Source organism: Carassius auratus, chromosome 26 (genome assembly GCF_003368295.1).
Source record: "Carassius auratus strain Wakin chromosome 26, ASM336829v1, whole genome shotgun sequence".
Lineage (NCBI taxonomy): Eukaryota > Metazoa > Chordata > Actinopteri > Cypriniformes > Cyprinidae > Carassius > Carassius auratus.
In genome coordinates this window covers 11,822,210-11,843,297 of record NC_039268.1, presented here as the reverse complement: position 1 = coordinate 11,843,297, position 21,088 = coordinate 11,822,210, and the positions used below count along the sequence as shown (strand labels likewise).

The 21,088-nt window shown below is 36.1% G+C and overlaps 2 protein-coding genes across 3 annotated transcripts; both read left to right on the top strand.

The window, feature by feature from the left end:
• The first annotated feature begins 366 nt into the window (after positions 1 to 366).
• Positions 367 to 19,876, top strand: LOC113044337 (tetraspanin-5-like). Its single transcript, XM_026204243.1, has 9 exons — positions 367 to 720; positions 2,174 to 2,224; positions 4,511 to 4,657; positions 6,383 to 6,553; positions 15,145 to 15,270; positions 15,546 to 15,593; positions 15,833 to 15,949; positions 16,513 to 16,574; positions 16,867 to 19,876. The coding sequence occupies exons 1-9, from the start codon at positions 640 to 642 to the stop codon at positions 16,877 to 16,879; spliced, it is 816 nt and encodes a 271-aa protein (XP_026060028.1). The 5' UTR covers positions 367 to 639; the 3' UTR covers positions 16,880 to 19,876.
• LOC113044336 (uncharacterized) lies at positions 6,859 to 11,555 on the top strand. Of its 2 annotated transcripts, none has more exons than XM_026204242.1 (9): positions 6,859 to 8,613; positions 8,894 to 9,034; positions 9,227 to 9,345; positions 9,480 to 9,616; positions 9,978 to 10,071; positions 10,207 to 10,536; positions 10,638 to 10,803; positions 10,961 to 11,088; positions 11,189 to 11,555. In XM_026204242.1, exons 1-9 carry the CDS (start codon positions 8,517 to 8,519, stop codon positions 11,510 to 11,512), a joined length of 1,536 nt encoding a protein of 511 aa, XP_026060027.1. In that variant the 5' UTR covers positions 6,859 to 8,516; the 3' UTR covers positions 11,513 to 11,555. The 2 variants fall into 2 exon arrangements, with proteins under 2 accessions (XP_026060027.1, XP_026060026.1); XM_026204241.1 differs by having other exon boundaries at positions 8,511 to 8,613; positions 9,191 to 9,345.
• Positions 19,877 to 21,088: the final 1,212 nt, after the last annotated feature.

Below are 21,088 nucleotides of genomic sequence, written 5' to 3'. Positions count from 1 at the left end.
GGTCTCGAGTTTTTTTTTTTTTTTTCTGAAGTGATACCTGATTAATACTGCTGCAACTGACAATTTTAGAAATTTATCTTTTCTCAATTTTAAAGCATAAGTAAAAAACAAAATATGAATTCTAGATAAAATATTCTAGAAGATTTTTTTCTTATCACATCATGTACTAAAATATGCATGTACTGTACTCATTTTAGACATAATAATTCTTTCGAATCTAATAGTCATGAAGCAATTATTATTATTGATAATGATGATTTTAAAAAGTTACCCCATATGCCTATGCCTTTTTGCCAATATAGCAAAGTAGCTGTAGTTATGGAACCTTTATTTTGCAAAATCGTATTATGACATAATTCACTTCCCCGGAAGTGACTCTCAATCTTTATTTGCAGAGCAGCGCTCGTCCCGTTATTCTGTGTAATTGTTTTTATCATTAATTTCTCTGTGTTTTTGGAAAAGACACATTACTGATTTCGGCGAAATAGGCAAAGCCCACCGTGGCATTGCCTGCCAGTTTGTAGAAATGTCATAAATATGGTGTAAAAGGAAGAAGCGAGTTTTACATTCGGTGGGCGGTCTTTTTCTTCAGCATTAATAATCACCGGGAGGAATTTCTCTGTTTTATCAAACGCAAGTATGTCAGGAAAACATTTCAACGTGCACGAAGTGGGCTGTTGCATCAAATACTTCATATTTGGATTTAATATTATATTTTGGGTGAGTTATGCATTTTTAACATTATGTGCGAGCTGTGAATGTAGGCTACAGTCTTGCATTTTGTCGTCTGGGTTAACATTAGGTGTCTGACACATTTTCAGTGCCTCAAAACCTAGTAAGCTGCCTACCTAGACAGCAATGTCGAACGTTTCAAACGTGTTTATGTTATGAAACCCTAATTTGTGTTGAGTTCACGGAGGCTCATTTAAAATATGCCATGATACAATATATATATATATATATATATATATATATATATATATATATATATATATATATATATATATATGCGAATATTCCAAAGTTAGCTTATCATGCCAAGAAAATGCAGTTTGAACATTCCAAAAGGGTTTATGATGCCCAGAAATGCATTTAGAACTTTCCAGATGCTCTTATAAATAATTTTCAGACGTTCCAAACACTCTTTATGCTGCTAAAATGGTCGAAAACAGAAATTCTGTAAAATAATAAATAAATAAAATAAATAAATAAATCCTTTCCAAATGTATTATGTTAAAGGGATATTCCACCCCAAAATGACAATTATGTCATTGATCTCTACCAACCTGTAAAAGCTTCATTCATCATTTTGGATGAAAACTGTGTAGGCTTGTGACTGTCCCATTGACTGCCAAGTAAATTGCACTGTCAAGGTCCAGAAAAGTATGACAGACATCATCATCAGAATACATCTGCCATCAGTGGTTAAACCGTAACATTATGAAGCAACGAGAATACTTTTCATACACAAATAAAAAAAATAAAAAGACTTTATTCAACAATTTGTCTCCTCTTTGAATATCCACTGGAAGCAGGCATCATACGCTCTTCTGTGCCAGCTGCGCTGTACGGATGCACTGCTTTTATTAAAATCAAAATGTAAATACACGTAGAAAACGTATCTTTGTGTCGCAGCCATAGAATGTAAAAAAACATGGACGTAGTGTCTGTGACGTCACCCCTAGTTTTCTGAAAAACGTTTTTGAAGCTTAAAGTGGGCGGAGCAGGCTGTCACCATCTTGGAAATGCGTCATCGCACAAACACTCCCGGATAATCAAAAATGGGCAAAAAGGCTGGAGCTGGTTGCTGAAACCACGCCCACCTAGCTTGACGGCAGTGTCAGCCGCGGCAATCCACCTGTCACTCAAGTGGCCACGCCCTTAATTATGCAGAACTTTAAGGTATAATATAATTTAAACTGATGAGTTTAGAGATGGGTAAGTGATTAAAGACAAAATGTTCATTTTTGGGTGGGGTAACGCTATAAAAAACAAGGTTTGAATGGTCCTAACATGCTTATGATGGCCAAAAATGCTGTTGACCTGTCTACGCAGGCAGCCAGTTTTGAAACACAACTTTACCACAAAATTATTTTTAAAGGTAATTTATAGTGGTTATGCTAATATGCATCATTTATCATTTATTGTGCTTATGCTAATATACACTTTTTAGCTGCTGGGGGTGGCGTTCCTGTCTGTGGCTCTGTGGGCCTGGAGTGAGAAGGTGAGTGAAGCCCATCATTTTACAAACATTTCATATATGAATCTATTTAAGTGAGATCTTGGTCTAATTAAACTGAAATCAAGGTATTAGGGGCCAAGCATTGAATGTGCTTAGGTGTCTGTTGTATCTGTTAGTTTACTTTATTTTTCTTCTAATTCTTCTTCTGCTTCTTCTTCTTCTTCCATTCTGGAAGTCAATTGCAACCCATAGATCCAATTGCTGTAAAGTTGTGAAATTTGGCACACAGAGGACAGTCTCTGTATTAACTATAGCAAATTTGGAGTCTCTATCTCAATTCTAATCTCAATGACCTGAGAGCACATGAGTAGCTTCAGCATTTTGACCAGCTACTGGTCAAAATATTTATATATAAAATAATTTTTTTGGTTTCTAATTTCTAAAATGTTCGACCAAAATTCATAAGTTGGATTCAGAGCGTCATACCTAATCAAACGATAACCATTTTTTTCGATGAGCGTGGACTATTTCAAAAATTTTTTGTACAATTTTACAAACAATTTAGCATGAACTTTATGAATCTTATAGAACTGATTGTGGGAAAATATTAAATTTGACACACACAAAAAGAGGTCAGTCTCATCATTAACCACAGCAAAGTTGGAGTCCTTAGCTCAAACTCTCTAGTGCCACCAACAGGCCAAATTTGCACTCATCTTTTAATCATAGGGCCTTAAAGCAAAATTCCTTTTCATATGATTCCTTGGCACATATCAAGACGAATCCATAATAAAATGTAAATTTCTATAGGAAAAGATTTTTTGCAAGACTTTTTCGAACTCGTTCTGTACGATTTGTCTGATTTTCAAACCGTTTTTGTAAAGCCCGCTAGCAAATTAATTGGTGTTGCAAAAATGGACATGATCTCCACAATTTTAATGGATACTGACCAAACTTGGTGTGTGTTATAACAAGCAAGACCTGAGTGCATATGAGTAATTTTGGCACAGCGCCATCTACTAGTGAAAATATATTTTAAAAACTCAAGCACACCTCAACCAGCTTATCAGGGGGTTCAAGGCTACTTTATTATAAACAGGGGCCTGTTCCATGATGGTAGATTAACAAATTCAGAGTTAGAGGATTAGATCAAATGTAAAACAGCATTGCATTTTGGACTATAAATGAAATATAATTCTTCATTAAAGTTACAAAAGCTTTTTAATCAAGAGCAGTGAGAGATTTCTATGTTGTTGCTCTTCGATTAATATAAAGACTGTCAGTTTAAGAGAATGCACTGATATAGTGTTCGTATTAATATTGAACTAGAGTGAATGATTTGTAGAGTTTTTTTTCATCGCTGTTGTTGTAATGTCTGGGAATCCAGAATGTGCTTCCATCAGCAGAAACATATGTTAGCTGAACCCTGTTTGTTTTACGTGTTATCTATAGTAAACCATATTACAGATGCTTTGTCAGATTTAAGTTGAACAGTGTCTCAGTGCTCTATACCCACTTGGTCTCAGTGTGTGACGAACCATGTGTGGTCAACTGAACGGTTCGGTTTTTTCAGTGAACTGACCCATCCCTAGTGAATATAAATGTAATTCTAACCGACCTGCTCCCTTACTGGCGAACATGGCTGGGATTTTGCAGCAACTGCGTCTGTGGCCAGGGCTTTTCTCCTTTTTATACGTTCCATCTCTGCTCCTCCTTTGCGTTTACGCTCCATTTTTTTGCGCGATTTTCTAAGATCAAGCCTGCCTTTGGATATAGCCAATGAGGCAATGCTTCACTGATGTTTGGTCATGTGGTAGTGTCATTTTCACTCCGCGATCGCCTGATTCGTAGATTCATAAGTCCGTCAATTAATTTGCAGTTGCATACGAGCCCATCGCCTGATCGACTGCACAGCGGCAGCCGGCAGGCCAGAATGACCATCAGGCCACCGGGAAATGTCCCGGTGCTCCTGATGGCCAGCCCGCCCCTGTTTCTGGACATGGACAGTATGCCGTACACACAGCTGCAATGGAGGGACTGAGAGCTCTCGGACTAAATCTAAAATATCTTAAACTGTGTTCCGTAGATAAACGGAGATCTTACTGGTTTGGAACAACATGAGGTAGAGTTATTAATTACATAATTTTGATTATTGGGTGAACTAACCCTTTAAGTCTTCAGGAAGGTAGCTCTCCAGAAGCAAGCTTGGAGTAACTAAAGACAGTTCCTTGGCTCTCCGTTTTATCTCTTTTGTGCTTGGCATCTTAATTGCAGCTTGCAGCTATATTTATATATTCTTAGTTTTGTTCCCATTTGTATTTCCATCAGGGGGTTCTCTCCAACATATCCTCCATCACAGATCTGGGCGGGTTTGATCCAGTGTGGCTGTTCCTCGTGGTGGGTGGAGTGATGTTCGTGCTCGGCTTCGCAGGATGCATCGGTGCTCTAAGGGAAAACTCCTTTCTACTTAAGTTTGTATGTTATGTTTTCTTTTTCCCAGTGAGTTCAAGCAAACATTTTTGAGCAATATTTACTTTTCACACCTGCCATCCACGATAAATATGTTATGCTCTGAATATTAAGTAAAGCATGAGTGTCCATAGAATGGTTCATGGACTCGCTCCAACTGATTTAACACACACATTTAAGTAATTTGCACATTGCAAAATGATAAATTTGTGTATGTTACAAAAGTTTTTGGAGCTTTAGCGAAGACGTAGTGTTGTAGGGATGACATTTTTTGTAGGCCAAAACTTGGAAAATAGATAAATTCTGAGTCAGTGGGTTTTTCAATAGGTTTTTGGTTAAAGGCCTGAAATAAGATGTGTGGTTAAGACAAGCACAAGATATCTTCATAAAACATCATAAGTAATACCCACTTGGAAAAAACTGGCAATGGAAAAATCATATTGAGTTTTCTCAAGGGAATGAGGGTGATGCTACAAAATTTTGTCATCAGTGCTCTGTTCCAGTATTTGTAAGGCAGAAAAAGAATGGTGTTAAAGCTTTAGGTATCTTTAAGGTTTCAGTCTTTGGTTCGGCATATGTGCCTTGAACTTGTTGTCGTGGCACACATCTTAACTGTATTATAAGAAGTGTTTTAAACAATGCTGTTTCTGTGTCCTGTTTTGCAATGTACACAATTAAAAGTAAAGGATCCAGAAGAGGATTTTCACAGTGATGACATAGAAGCCCAAAACGGTTCTGTTGGGAGATTCTTACAAGAACAATTCTTACAATAGCTGATTTTATCATTTTTCTTTTTTTTTTTCAAAAAAAGTATGCAAATGAATACAAGAAAGAAGGATAATTGCTGTTAAGCAAATGTTATGCATAGACTGCCTGTTAGATTATTAAAGGCAATATTCAAAAAATGACAAATCACCATTATCAGACTATAACCCCCTGAAATTATTTACAAAGCAAATTTGAATGGAGAGTCTGTATTGTACTGTATATAAAGTGGTTGAGCTGAATTTTTGCAAAAGTTTAATACTTGATCCCTAACCTGGATGTTTGAGAAATACTAATACAATACTGGTTTTCAAATAGTGTAAATAGAATGCTTATCTCAGCCGTGTGCAGACTTATGTGAATAGAGAGTGCAGGTGGTTAATCACGTTTTGAATGGCTGGATATGAGTAACTATGTAGGTAGGTGAGATTGACTGGATTGAATGTGGTTTGAAAGTGTGTGAACTTCCCCTCACACAGGTTCTGGTGGTCTTTGTTACTCCTTTCATATGAGAGAGGATGCCGTGAGAGCTTTGTGGGAATGTCAAGAATGGTGTTGCGAAAGTATTACAAGAGGCCCGTTTCCTCTGTAGGGTAACGGAGGCTTTCTTAAAACATCTGGAAACACCAGATGAACTGTGATGTCAGTCTGGAAGTATTCATTGCGGTCACAGTGACAAATCATTGCTCACTGTACTTGTATAAATAATTGTGTGTGCAGTTGGAGATGAATGTTGTGAAAATGTGAGTGTTTTGAGATGGGAAATGAGGAGAAGTGCGTCATCTCAAAAAAATGTGAATTTCTCTGTAAATGTTTCAAGGGATGTTGGCAGGGTTAGGAACCATAAATCATAAAAAAAACACTTACTGTGGGAATCTAACACATTCTGGATTTATTGGAGAACTTTAAAGCTGATATTATCCATCATGAGTTGTGTAAACAGAACTCTGCTGTCCTCTTCCGCAGTTTTCCGTTTTTCTGGGAATCATATTTTTCCTGGAGTTGACCGCGGGAGTCTTGGCGTTTGTCTTCAAGGACTGGATTAAAGACCAGCTCAAGTTCTTCATCAACAACAATATTAGAGCATACAGAGATGACATTGACCTACAGAATCTCATTGATTTCACACAAGATTATGTAAGAACGCACTGGCACACGCATAAAACCATACCAAGAAAAGTTTTTTTTCATAGAGGTAAAGTTACTTTTTTGTGGTAATTGCAATTTAATGTGCAAACATAAGTCTACATCAATAAGTATGGACTATCGAAATGTTCCCCTGTTTATTCTGCTGGTATAATAATAATAATAAAAATAATATTTGTAATAATAATTATATTTATATATATATATATATATATATATACACAGCAAAATCAAAAGTGTTAGATTTTCAGTGTTAGAGTTGAGAGTAAAAATCTAGAGTCATTTCAACTCTTTTTGAATCTAATTTAACTACAAGAAAGTTATTTCTCAAAAAGAGTTGGTGTTGTCACTGGGAGTTAAATGCCATATTGATGGTTTAACTCTACAGTGTTGATTTCAACTCAAAAGCTAGTGTTACCGCCTGAAGTCTATCATTTCCGTTACTTGCCTGCAGTGAGGCGGGAAACCAGACAGCTTTTTTTTCACTCGACTAGATCGGACTGGACACGCTCGTGAGTGGGAGCATTCACAAGTAAGTAAATTTAAACCAGTCACTTATGTTTATTTAATTACATTTGTAGTGGTGGGCCTATTTTTTCCGACAGGTAACATTAAGTTAGCTAATGCTTAATATTCTAGTTAGTTTGATAGTGCTAGCTAATCAGTTCACCATGCAACAGTTATTACCATGCTCAAAAGGATATATTATGTGTACAATTTCACGTAACGCTCAATGTATGGAACAAATACAGTGAAAATTTTCTTATTGGGAAATCAGAACAACGAGTAAGTTAAAGGGGTCCATTACCGTTAGTCAAATTAGATCGAAGTAACGTTAGCATTTTTTCAGGATAAGGATATATGGTGAAATTAACGTTAGCTGTTTGTAACTTCGTGTTGTATTTCAAATATAAATTAACATGTTTAACGTGCTTGGTGTAAGTTAACCTCATATGTTGCACCTAATCATTTCTACAGCTGGACGAAGGTAGCTTACGGTCAGTATAAATAGTTGCAACACGTTTTATGTGAGGGTTTCAGCTAACGTTATAGCTAACTTTAACGTTAGCTGAACTAAATCAGGTGCACATGTTCGGAAGTGTGTAACGTAAACCTTTCTGGCTTTGGGCGGGTAAAATGAGCGCGGCGCGGTAGACGCAAATACGCCTCATTCGTGCTTCGAGACAGGAACAAAAATCACCTCTCTTGGAAGAGGATTAGTGAGGAGACTGTACAGCCTGGTAAGATGTACAAATTTCACATTTGAGTCACGTTATTGACCTACTAACCAGCTAGAAAGCTGCTGTGCTGCCATTTTACAAATATTTTCCCGCTAATATACATAAATATCTTGTAAAAAAGATGGCCCCCAACGGATTTCGCCTCCGTCGCGTAAATTTCGCTTCAAACGTGTTTTTTTTTTTTTTTTGACGCGCGAATGGATTCAAATTATTTAGACACGGCAGGCGCGAATTTGACGCGCGTCTGGTGTGACTGTGAACGCACAGTCATGGAGGTTGGCTCGCTTGTTTCTTTTCCATGAACAGTTTATCTGTGCTTGCTGCCCAGGTTTAAAAAGTTTGCACTTGCTGTATAGCAAGATGTTGCGTACAGGGCATTGTGCAATTTGGAAGAATTTTGTGTGGATATAAGCATCCACCTTCATTTTTTAAGAATACCGTTTAGGCTTCCTTTATCATGTTTCATGTGAACCTTTATGATTGTTGATATTGCGTCACTATTTTCTAATGATATCGTGTAAATAAGTGTACGGGTTTATTTTTAGGTTAGTCACATTTCCTAGCGAAATGTTATGAAATGTTTGTAAACGTTATGTGAACTCTCCTCTCTCTATTAGCTTTACCTCCTCTGTGTTGGTGCTTGTCATGGTAACGTGCACATTTTCTCATTCATTACGTTTCTGAATGTATTTTTTTTTTCTTTACAGCACATCATGTTGGTCAAAGTGAGATTTGGTGAAACTCAGAAGTATGTTAAAGTTGCCCAAACTGAAGAGGGCTATGAAGACTACAATACATTTCTTCAGAAAGGTTTTCATCACTTCATTACATTGAAGTCATCAGTTTCTAAAATTTATTTTCCATTTACAATGGGACTGTAATCTGGTTATACTGCCCCAGAAACCAAGTTGTGTTTGTGTTGGGCAGTAATAATTTCTTGTCAAGCAGTCCAAATATAGAATCCAAAATGCAGAAAAAGAAAAACACCTGACACTGCTCAGAATACTACAATTGTTAACATTTTTTAATACTACTAATAATGGGAAATGCACTGTTTTTCTTTATTTTCCTAAATCTAATATTCTCTCAGTCATAGAAAAGTTAGGTCTTCCATTGCAGACCGAGCTGCATGTCACAGATGATTCTGGGACAGAAGTGGATGCGGATGTGTATGAGGAGCTTTTAAAAGCAGGGAATCTTATCATTCATGTGTCCACAGAAAAGTCTACAGGTAAGACTTTGCTCCGTTAGAGTGTTTGTGTTTCACAGTTCAATTAAAGCTGAACTAGCCTGTTGTGCCCTAATATGCTAGACCGTTTGGTTGTCAAGCCTAAAATAAGTTGTTAGAGGTTCTTGAGCATGTATGTTTCTTTTAAATGTCTTTCAGTTGTGCTTAATCAAGATTTCTCACATTCTACGTCAGAGTTGCTTGTGTCCGACACGTCATCCTCTGTGGCGTCTGATTCATCAGATGCAACAGTGATTCATGATAGAAACAATGTATATAAAAGAACCCACATTGAGCGGGAATCAGCAAATGAGGTATTGGGGAATTTCAATAATAAATGAAATTAGTTATTATTCCTCAAACACAAAGATTCTGTAGAAGAGCTGTGGTTTTATTGCAGGAATGTCTAACATGATGACTACCTTTGTGATTCTTCTTCATGTTTTAGATGGTGAGAAACGTTCTCCATTCTAAGCCGGGGGGAGAAAAAATCTTGCACGAGTATGACAAAACAAAGACATTGACGGATGCTACACGGCGACAAATGGTAAACCTCCTGGTTGCAGACATGATGGAAGTACATGGGTAAGTATACCATGTTGGTAACACTTTACTTGAAGGGTGTGCATAAGACTGACATCACCTTCATAATCATGACATGTCACATGTCATGAGGTTTTATGCATGTTTATGACAACTGTCATTAAGTATCATTCACTCAATTATTACATTTTTAATACAAATGTCATGACAAAGACATCTCAAACAATGTCATATTTGCATTAAAAATGTCATAATTGAGCTAATGACACTTAATGACAGTTGTCATAAACACACCCCTTCAAGTAAAGTGCTACCGTTTTGTTTGATAGGCATTAAGTCCATATTTTTATCCCTCTTGAAGGGGGAAAAAGCTTGAACAATAATATATTTTCTACTTTTAAAGGAGAATACCACCAACCCATGTGCGAACAAAATATGCTGTTGGCATCACCACTCTATTTCCCAACCTTAGTGATCCATACTCTGGAAACGGATATGTAAGTTTTTTTTTATTTTTTATTAATGGCTTATATTGCAATATATGGATAATGTGTATGTTCTTAATTTCTTACTTTGCCATTTGGTGATGTGACCCCTGTGTTGCATACTTTTCTTCTTTTTGGGTTTTACAGGAACACTACTATGATGCAGAAAGTGGGTCTGGCTACTTGGCCTGGAGGATAAAGACCGTCCAGCGCAACACTGCAGTTCAATCTCGGAGATGCTCCACCAGCACTACGTATGGTCCAAAGAGCAAGAGGGATTTTCTCCTGGCTGACAAGCAACTGTTCGGCGAGGAATGCCGTGAGGCAATATCCTTATTGAAACATTCAACTGATGTGTCAGTTGTCAAAGATAAGATGATGGCAACATTTCAATACCGCCAGACGCTAGTTCAGGACCAGCAAAACTCTGCAACAGTCTTGGATGTGTTCCCGCGGTTTCTCGACATCCCCGGCTTGGTAAGAAAGACATACCTTTGTTTGATCAGCATATTTTTGAAGTGAACAATTATGACTCAATATTCTTTCAGTATCAAGGATTTAAGGTGTTTCTTCTGTAGATTGACCAAGATTTTACCATGATGTTTGGAGAAGAAGTTTCTGGCAGATTTTTGGCAAAATGGCCGACGTACTTCAAACCCAGGCTCCTGGCAGACTGCAAGAACCGGACTTCTAATGAGCATGTTGAAGAACTCTTGTCTGCGCAGCAAAACTCAAATGAGTCTGGTAAGTGTGCCTCATTCTGCCTTTAAAACATTTACACAACAGATTCTTATCATCTTACCTTAAGTATTGTCTTTGGCATAATCTGTCTTTTTTTAAATAATATTTTAAGATAGAAATGTTTCTGAACATCTTACACCTAATTCTACTTTGCTCCTAGGCTGGGACAGTGACCTGTCAAGCGTTCTACTGCTGGTTCACCTGCTCCCCCCTACGTCAAAAGGCCACAAGAAGAGTGCTAAGATTAGCTCATATCAAGCTGTCAACCATGTGGCGCGATATCTTAAGGTATTTTGTGTTTAATGTTTTTCATCCACTTGTTCTCATACTGCCGTTGCTTGTGTTGCATAACTTAAATTAATATTTTATGTCTCTGTGTTTGTCACAGATTGGAGCCAGTGTTGAGGCCTTCCTAGGGAGCTTGGAACCAGGACAGCCCTTCCTCCTCTGTGTGGGTGAACAGAAGAACAACATTCAGAGGTTCTATGTCATCGTTGACCAGAAGGCCATCCCTTGCAAGGCGCAAACATCCCTGGCAGCTTTCGATGAGCTTTTCAAGGCACACTTCATCTTCAGTGTTAACTACCATGAATCCCTCAACAGCTTCTACACATTCATCCAAACCACAGTGTTTAACATCGACTTGGGAAGTACCAAGGAAAGTCCCAGGGTAAAGGAACTCAGAGCAAGGCTGTTTCACACTAATATTTGAGCTGATACACGTCCTTGTTTGCAAATATGCTCATATGTTTTATTTGTAAGGCACACCAGAAAAGTTCTGCATTGCTTTGTCAGCATTTGAGACTTCACCATGGATTATATCCAGGAAAGACATTACGTTTGAAATGTGGACAACCGGGATGTTCTTTATCATTTTGTACGTATTCAGGGTTCAAAAAACACCTCGTTCGTTTGCACAGGGACACTTGTTCACCAAATAAACACCTCGTTCGTTTGCACAGGGCCGCTTGTTCACCAAATACTATTGACAATGTGGACGCTCAAAGTGAAGGTGATGAGCCTTCAAGTTCTCAGGCATTCTGTACAGACACTCCAGTAACTAGCCGGACCTCTGTTGACAAGCATCATTTGTTAAACCTGTGTGGATCTGTTGTAGCACAATTGCAAGCATCAGGTGTTGCTGAGAGCACTCTCCAAGCAATGGTAGGGTCAATGGAAGAGCTTGTAAATGACATTCATGAGCAAACAAGAGAAGCTGTTCTCAGCTGTACTTCTTCAGAGATTCAAGCAACCGATTTGGAAGAAAAGGTGGAAAATTGTTTTGATCAATTGGAAAATCCTTTCTCAGTCTTAAATACAGCAGCCAAACGACAGAAGTTCTTTGAGGAAAAGTGGGAAATAGTTGAACCTGTAGAGTATGTTCTTGGGGTGCGTTTTGATTTGCGGAGAGATCGGACAACAGGAGTTTACAATCAGATCCCTGTAACAGATAAATTTGTGTATGTACCCATCTTGGGAACCCTGAAATCTATGTTTAAGAATAGTGAATTATGTGAAAGTTTCCTTCAAGTCAAGCAACATAAAGAAGGTGTTTATAAAGATATATGTGATGGTTCATACTTCAAAAGTAATGATTTGTTTTCCCAGCAAAAACATGCTCTACAGATTCAGCTTTATTACGATGATTTTGAGACGGCAAATCCCTTGGGTTCAAAGAAAGGGATACACAAGCTTGGTTGCATTTACTTTATATTGAGGAACCTGCCCCCAAAATGTAATTCTGTTCTGATGAATATTCATGTTGTGGCACTTTTTCATTCACAAGACCTGAGGAAATATGGTTTTGATGAAATACTAAAGCCTCTCATTGATGATGTTAAAACACTAGAAATGCAAGGAATAGAGGTACCTTTCTCAGACTCACCATTGCGAGGGACTGTTATTCAAGTAACAGGTGATAATCTAGGTTTGCACGGATTGTTTGGTTTGATTGAATCCTTCAGTGCAACATATTTCTGTAGATTTTGTTTAACTACAAAGGAAGAGTCACAATCTGTCTTCACTGAAGATAACCCTTGCTTAATTTTCCGTACAAAAGAAATGCATGCAGAACATTGTGCATCTCTACAGGAAAATCCTATGTTGACATCAACATTTGGTGTCAAGAAGACATGCTTGCTCAATACACTATGTTTTTACCACATCTCTGATAACTATGCAGTTGACATCATGCATGATTTACTTGAAGGTGTAGTGCAGTACGAATTGAAACTAGTATTTCAATACCTGGTCAATAACAAGAACCTGTCTTTAGAAACATTGTCACAGAGGATCCAAAGTTTCAACTACGGTTATATTGAGCGAAAAAACAGGCCAAGTGGGTTGAAAATGGATGAGAGTAGTAAAGATCTGGGATTGAATGCAATTCAGTCGTGGTGTCTTGTGCGAAATGCTCCCCTGATTTTTGGTGATGTAATTGAAAGAAATAACAGTTACTGGAACTTGCTCCTCCTCTTGATTCAGATAGTGAATATAGTGTTTTCACCAGTTGTTACCAATGGTTTGACGTATTATTTGAAGCATTTGATTAATGATCACCACAAGCTGTTCAGATCCTTGTTTCCTGACAGAAGATTAATTCCAAAGCATCATTTTATGATCCATTATCCAAGGTGCATTCGTAAAATAGGTCCACTTATCCATGTATGGTGCATGAGGTTTGAGGCCAAACATAATGTTTTTAAACGATCTGTTAAAAATTTCAAAAATATCACAAAAACCTTGGTAAAACAACACCAGAGACAGTTAGCTTATCACTGGGAGAATTTTAATTTTCAGCGATTTGAGTTTGGTCCAGTGAGGAAAGAAATGATCGATAACTTGGAGGGTGGTGAGAATTTAAGTGCTAAGTTTCAGGTGAATGCATTTTCTGATGTGTCAACTACTAATTGGGTGAAAAACTTTGGAACGGAGTATCAAATTGGTATGTTTGTGTGTATTACAACAGATATGGAAATTCCTGTGTTCAGAAAGATCACAAATATCATTATTAATGAAGATCAAGCTTTTATCTTGACATGCAGAGTTGACACACTTTATTTTGATGACCACTTTAATGCATATTGTATTGAGGAGAGAGATGATTCCTTTTCTGTTATTTCTATTGATGAGTTGATTTATTACAGACCGTATGACAAACAGTTTTCTAATGAGATGGATGAAAAAACATATGTAGTGCCACATTGCCATTTTGTGTGACCTGTGCTAGAGGATTGGTTGTCCATTTGTTAATGTAAAGCCAATGCTTTGTTGTGGATGGTGTGCTTTTTTTAATATACAGATTCAATTGAACTACAATCTCCCTGTTTTTGTCTTTTTTTGTAAATAATTTTAATGAGTTGCATTTGGGGGGGGGGGGGTAAATTGATTCCCAATAGTATTACAAATCACAAATTAGAAAAGAGTTGCATTTTATGTTAAACTTTACAACCTATGTAGTGTTAATATGGCAACAACTCTGTAGTGTTGAAAGAAAAACACACATTTGGTGTTAAATTTTTACACTACGCACTGGTGTTGGGTAAATTCAACACTAACCAGTGTTGACTAGTGTTAAATGTTAACTTTTTAGAGAGTTGCTGCAACTCTGTCAAAGTGTTAAATATTTAACACTTTGTAAAGTGTAGTTTTAACTCGATCTAGTGTGGACCAATATAGACACTTTTAAAGTGTTGAATTTAACTCTGTAGGTGTTGAATTAGCACTGCTGATTTTGCTGTGTATATATATATATATATATATATATATATATGTGTGTGTGTGTGTGTGTGTGTGTCTATATATATATATATATATATATATATATATATATATATATATAATGTATAAATGCTGTTAAACAATTAAAAAGTTTTTTTAATATATGTATGCGTGCTGTGCATATTTATTATATATATTAATACACATGCATGCAAAAAAAATATAACATATTTGTTTATAATATAAATTAAAATCAGTGGAAATGTAGACATGTAAATCTAAATATTTTCAAAATATATACTGTATGTGTGTGTATTTTATATGTACATAATAAATATACACAGATACACATATCATGCAAACAAAAACTTTTATTTTGGATGTGATTAATCGCGATGAATCGTTTGACAGCACTAATATATAATGTATGTATACACGTACACACACATGAATTAGCCATTCAATTATTTTTTCACATTTAGTATATATTAAATACAAATAAATGTAAAAAATATACTTGATATTGCCATTTTGTGAGTTAGCAGCAATATGTTCAAGTCTGTAATGGCTTTCTGCTATTGGTTGGTTCGCACATGGATATTCAATGCATGTATGTTTCTGCAGTGGGAGTGTTGTGGCGCTTTTGGGCCTGAAGACTGGAATCTGAACATTTACTTCAATTGTACTGACACTAATCTGAGCAGAGAGAAATGTGGGGTTCCCTTTTCCTGCTGCACCAAGGACCCTGCTGTGAGTAAACCCAGCATCTACGCTCTTAACACACACGCAGCACACACAGACGCTCGTCTTCCAGTCATCTTACTGCCTAGAATGTGTCATTGTCTCCTTCCAGAAAATGTGAGAGCATAAACAGGAAGTGATGTAGATCCGGCAGCCAGAGTGCACCCACATATAACACAACCATGCTCTATTTAATATAATGCTCAAAGCCTATGATTTAATGTGGAATGTTAAGTTATCCAGAAGAATAAATCCTGGCTTTCTTATTGTTTCTCTTCTCAAAGGAGGATGTGATAAACACACAGTGTGGATATGACATTCGAGAGAAAGATGTAAGTACGCAATATTCACCCAAAAAGTCATCCTTTTTTCACAAACGTTATTTGATTTAAAGATCCTGGCCATTCTTTTCCATATAAATGAAGTGACTGATAACAGGTGCTGTCAATGTCCAAAATGATACAAAATCAAAAAGTTCTCTGAAGCCGTGCGATAGCTTACTCTAATGTTTTGTACGTAGAATTGTTTAAGATTTTGCATCTTTGGCTAATGTGTGTTTTTATGTGTGAAGGACAACGAACAGAAGATGTTTATACACACAAAAGGATGTGTACCACAGTTTGAGAAATGGTTACAGGAGAATTTAACCGTAGTTGCCGGAATCTTCATAGGAATTGCACTTCTGCAGGTGAATAAACAACAGCGGTCGTTGAAATACACATGCACACTGAAGATTTCATGTATGCATGTCCCACTATAAACAGCAGTCATTTATAAATAAAAAACTGATGATAGATCATTTACAAAATGTACTCTCCTTTGACTGTATCTTCTAATCTCTGATAGAGCTTTGATACAGTTTATGCTCCCTGGCAATTTAATAAACAGGGTCCTCTGATACATTAAACCCTTGAATATTGATTTATAGTGATAGTGAAGTGATAGTGAATATTGATACTAGGGTTTTATTTCATGCACTGTTTTAATTGATCTCCAGTGTCTTGTGAGTGCTCTTTCAATTCCAGCGGCTGTCCTTCAAATTTACAACCGAAACGCATTCTGCCAAGCGTAGTTATTTTATTGATTTCTAGACAGCTGTGTCCTCCTTATGGCATACAATAGTTAAGAATTAAATATTGCATTAGATTGAATAATATCCCGGAAGCCACATGTAAACACACCGTGATGATTAATGATTAATTCAGTGTTGTTTTGTTTTGCCTGATATAAAAACCTTTTCCCTGCTTCTAGATATTTGGGATCTGCCTGGCACAGAATCTTCTGAGTGACATCGAGGCGGTCAGGGAGAGCTGGTAAGGAACATCCCTGATAAAAGAATCACACCCGTCATTAGATCTGCATTTTGAACAGAGACACAACACGAGACTTGCAATGAAACTGATTGATGTAGAAACACTGACTGATTTCTCATTTAAAAAGCGCGTCATAGTATATTCAGCCTGTTCTGTTTGATGCAGTTTTCATTCCCAACCCATAAAAAGCGCACAGGATGAAATCATGTTTTCTTAAGCTGTGAGTTTTTGATGGTAATGGGCAGGTAGAGAATGTCACGTCTTACTAACACCTCTGTTTGTCATCCTCCAGTTTGTTCACCTGAAGCACTTGAGCCGTTCTGCTGACGGATCCTCCATTTCTCTGTCAGTCAGCAGCAGGGTTGGCACATTGTCATCACAGTATCCTAGCAACCAGTGAGGGATTCCATTCACATACCTCCTTTATATTTCAATGTACAGCAACATTTTCTTGTTTTGCTTTGATTTTCTTTTAATCCTTCAAAAACAAAATGTAACAAAGTTAACGCACTACTCAGTTGTCATCTTGAAGAAACACTTAAAGGAATAGTTCAGCCATAACTGAAAATTTGCTGAAAATGTACTCACCATCAGACAATCCAACATGTAAATGAGTCTATTTGGAGAAATGTAGCATCACATGCTCCCCAATGGATCCTCTGCAGTGAATGGGTGCCGTCAGAATGAGAGTCCAAACAGCTAAAAAAAAAAATCACAATAATCCATAAGCAACACAACTCCAGTCCATCAGTTAACATTTTGTGAAGTGAAAAGCTACATGTTTGTAAGAAAAAAACTAAATTAAAGTGTTTTAACTAAATCATTGCTTCTGGACAAAATACCATTGTCCATATTAACACATCACAAGACATTAATTGATGGAGTCATGTGATGTTTTTATCAGCTGTTTGAACTCTTATTCTGACGGCACCCATTCACTACCCATTTCAGCAAATTTAAATTTTTGGGTGAACTATTCAATTAAAGTCACTTGCATTCTGTTTGTAACATTTATACATAACATATGTTATGTTATGTAACATGATAGGTAAAAATGGATAGCCTGAATGCACTGTAAGTCGCTTTGAATAAAAGCGTCTGCTGAATGCATACATTTAATTTTAATTTAATTTAAACATTTTTTGACTTTTGGTTTATTTACAGTATATATCCTTCAGATGAGCGTTTTTGACACAATAAGGATTGCATTTTGCAAGTTAAAATTAATGCAGCTAAATCATATAATTGATCTGTTGGGCAGAAGAAGCAATGGTTCAGTTAATGAGTTGTTTCAATGTAGGCAAATGCAAGCAGTGTTTATAGGCTATTATTAGTTCTGAATGAGTCCGTGCACTTTTTCTGCATTTTCTGCACTGTTTGTAGGGAGGGGAAATAAATCTGCATAATTATGCAGAATGGGCATTTAATTGATAAAATGTGTTTGCTCATGCTAAGAGTACTATAGTTCTATTGGTAGCTAATAGCATGATCAAATTAGGCTTTATTACTTAAGGGGGATGTGTAGAATGTGTGGAAATCAGATTCTGTGCAGACCCAGTTTTAGTGAGACAGTAGTAGCCTGCAGATTGTGTTCAATGAAGAGTTACGGTCTACTTCACACTACATGAGTGTTTGACTCACATTATGACTTTTAAATGTACATAATCCATTGAGACTTTATTTTGTTCACATTGTCAGATTGTGTGTGTGTATTACCTATTTAATGGATTTTATAAAACACAGTTGCTTTTGAAACTAAGGGAAAATGCTTTGCATGCTCATTTGGAATAACACTACATTTTCCCAGTGTGTTCAGCTATAGGAAGACATTTTTGTGAATCGCTATGTTTATCTGTACTGGATTCAAATTATAGCCACTGTGTAAGTAATGGTGTCACCTAGAATGTTTTTAAAACATTGGCACTAAGATTTTGCCAGATTTAAGACTGGAAGAAAAAAAACTACCTAACTAGGTATATGGGTGAATTTCATGTCAAATAACATCCAAAAAATGTTATAAATTAGTTTTAATAAGCTTATTTTTCTTAACATTAATGCTGTGAGTGACATAATTTTAATGGCATTTAAACATGTTGTCCTTTCTAATTTTCAGTACTATAATGTTAAAAATATCTGCATTTTTATTATTATTTAATTAATTCATATGGGAGTATTTGTTTTATTCCTTTTAATTTCTAAGAATTGTAATAATAGTGAAAAAAAAATCCAGATTCCAGACGATGTCATTTTCAATACAGTTAGATGTGAATTGCAAAAAAAACTATTGGTAATGTTACCGAAAAATCTTGATGGTACAGAAAAGGCTCAATTTAATAGTTATTATCTTAGAATTGAGAGAAATTGGAGAATTTAAAGATTTTGATGAGAGCATCTGCCAAATGCATAAATATAAAAGGTATGGATTATAATTCTTACATGTTATGAGATTCACCCATATGCATGATATTGAATCATGAAATATTTCTGAAATCAGGGTGTCTTTACCAGAAAGATGATGAGAATGTTTTGCTCTGATTGTGAAATGAATCTGCAGCCTGTTAGATAGTGGTGTTGTGACTTTTGTAAAAACAGGGTTTGTGAGATTATTTGAAACACAAGCTAATGTATTGAATCCCTATGGTTGTGATTATGCCTTTTCACTTTACACTTTCCTGGTGTGTGTAACCTTAATATATCATAATATGTTTGTTTTTAGTTCATTAAAGTATTGGACAGTCTTGGTGAAAGGTAAAACACTAACTGGTTTTGCAGGATGTGCACGGTGAAACTAGAGAACAGGGACATTTTAGTATTAAAAATATCCAGGTTTAAACAAATCCATCCACATTGTTGACTGGAAGTGCCATATGATTAAATATTGTCATATTTTTCCAATTTCTCAAAAAACAAACAAACCCAGCAACACAATTTCATAATAAAAGCAAGTCTTAGTGTTAAATCTTGTAAAAGAAAAAATGTATCATACTGTATAATCATATTGTTTGTAATTTTTCTGAGCAAGATTATTACAACTTTATCCTTACAGTTATTGCACTAGCTGTGAACGGGCCATAAATATTGTCTCAATAATGGCATACTTGAGAAAAAAAAAGAAAAGGAGGTGGATTTGCATTTCTTATATTTGTCCTGAAATGTATTTTGTTTTAATTCTTATTTTCCCTGTTTCTGTGTCATTTCCTCATATTAATTCTACATGACCTTATTTAACAAATGTTATAAAAAATTTACATTGTTTACCAAGATGGTGGTATTGGAAACAATAAATTTGATATGTTTTTGTATGTGTGGTAAGTATGTGTGCCTATGTCTGTGACTCTTTTCTAGACACTACTTATTAACAATAAAGTGTTATTAATCGTCTCTAAAATTTAATTATCAGTCTACATAAGGCTCACATGCCATGCAGTTTTATATATTTAATGAAGTTGATTGTTAAAAGACAATAAAAAACCTTATTATTCACCCACTTATAATATTAATTTACAATCTTTTAAAATGTGCTTGTGTTTAAAGTAGTAGAATTGAGCATATTATATTGTAGCTTTAGCTACATCTGAAGACTTCATATCCTGTGTTCCTCGTGCATTTAGACGTTAGATGGCGCTAGAGGATGTTAGGAAAGATGTCAAAGAAGCTGATGAAGCAGGATTTAATTGTGACGATTAAATAGAAATGAATATTAATTTACAGCTGTACAAAAACAGTGACAACATTTCAAACAACGATTCGTTTATAAAATACTTATTAGTGATTCTGTAACATGACAAAGCTTGCAGATTAACCTCTGTCTGGGTCTTTTGGTTAAATAAACTGCATTAATTTCACAGTTAACACAAACATAGATCTTTACCTTAAGAGGTGTGATTAAACACTATAAGGCTATTTCTTGAAACCTACCAATTAACATTAAAGTATAAATATGAAACACTTTTTGACATTGGTAAGGTTTAACACACACTTAACTAAATTTCAGGGGTGTGTCCACCTTGAGACCTTGCTGGGAATGAAACTGCGATGCCTAAATCACCTTAAGTGCACTTGCTTATACAACCCTTGGTCTTCCTTTTGGAAGCAGCATTAGTAATCTGAGCAGATTAGGATCTGCTGTTTCTTCTTAATCCCACCATGATTAGGATGGGATAAGAACTCATCTCTTGGCCTCAGTATCACAGTAACTGCTCAGTGGCACTGATACTCTCTGTCTTTTTGTCCCATGGAGCAAAGGCATAGCAATAGGGGTCACTGTGTTTTGAACTGTCATTATGTCACTTTTCAGTGACACTTTTCTCACACTGACAGATAAGATTAATGGGAATAATTAAACAGTTTAAATATGTAAATCAGTATTCTACAGGACGACCAAAAATGTGTTCAGCAATGACTGCACAAATTTAAAGACAGAAAAGGACATTAGGGCTCTTGGAAAAGAAAAAAATATTGTTAAATACTGGTAAATATGTAATTGAAGGCAGAAGGCAATCATACACAGTTCA

Excerpts from the sequence above, each read along its gene's own strand:
- LOC113044337 (XM_026204243.1), top strand. The coding sequence starts at position 640 with ATGTCAGGAAAACATTTCAACGTGCACGAAGTGGGCTGTTGCATCAAA. Across the intron at positions 2,225-4,510 it reads TGTGGGCCTGGAGTGAGAAG|GGGGTTCTCTCCAACATATC; the intron begins GTGAGTGAAGCC and ends TATTTCCATCAG. Across the intron at positions 15,950-16,512 it reads TAGGAATTGCACTTCTGCAG|ATATTTGGGATCTGCCTGGC; the intron begins GTGAATAAACAA and ends CCCTGCTTCTAG.
- LOC113044336 (XM_026204241.1), top strand. The coding sequence starts at position 8,517 with ATGTTGGTCAAAGTGAGATTTGGTGAAACTCAGAAGTATGTTAAAGTT. Across the intron at positions 10,072-10,206 it reads CATACTCTGGAAACGGATAT|GAACACTACTATGATGCAGA; the intron begins GTAAGTTTTTTT and ends TGGGTTTTACAG. Across the intron at positions 10,537-10,637 it reads TTCTCGACATCCCCGGCTTG|ATTGACCAAGATTTTACCAT; the intron begins GTAAGAAAGACA and ends TTTCTTCTGTAG.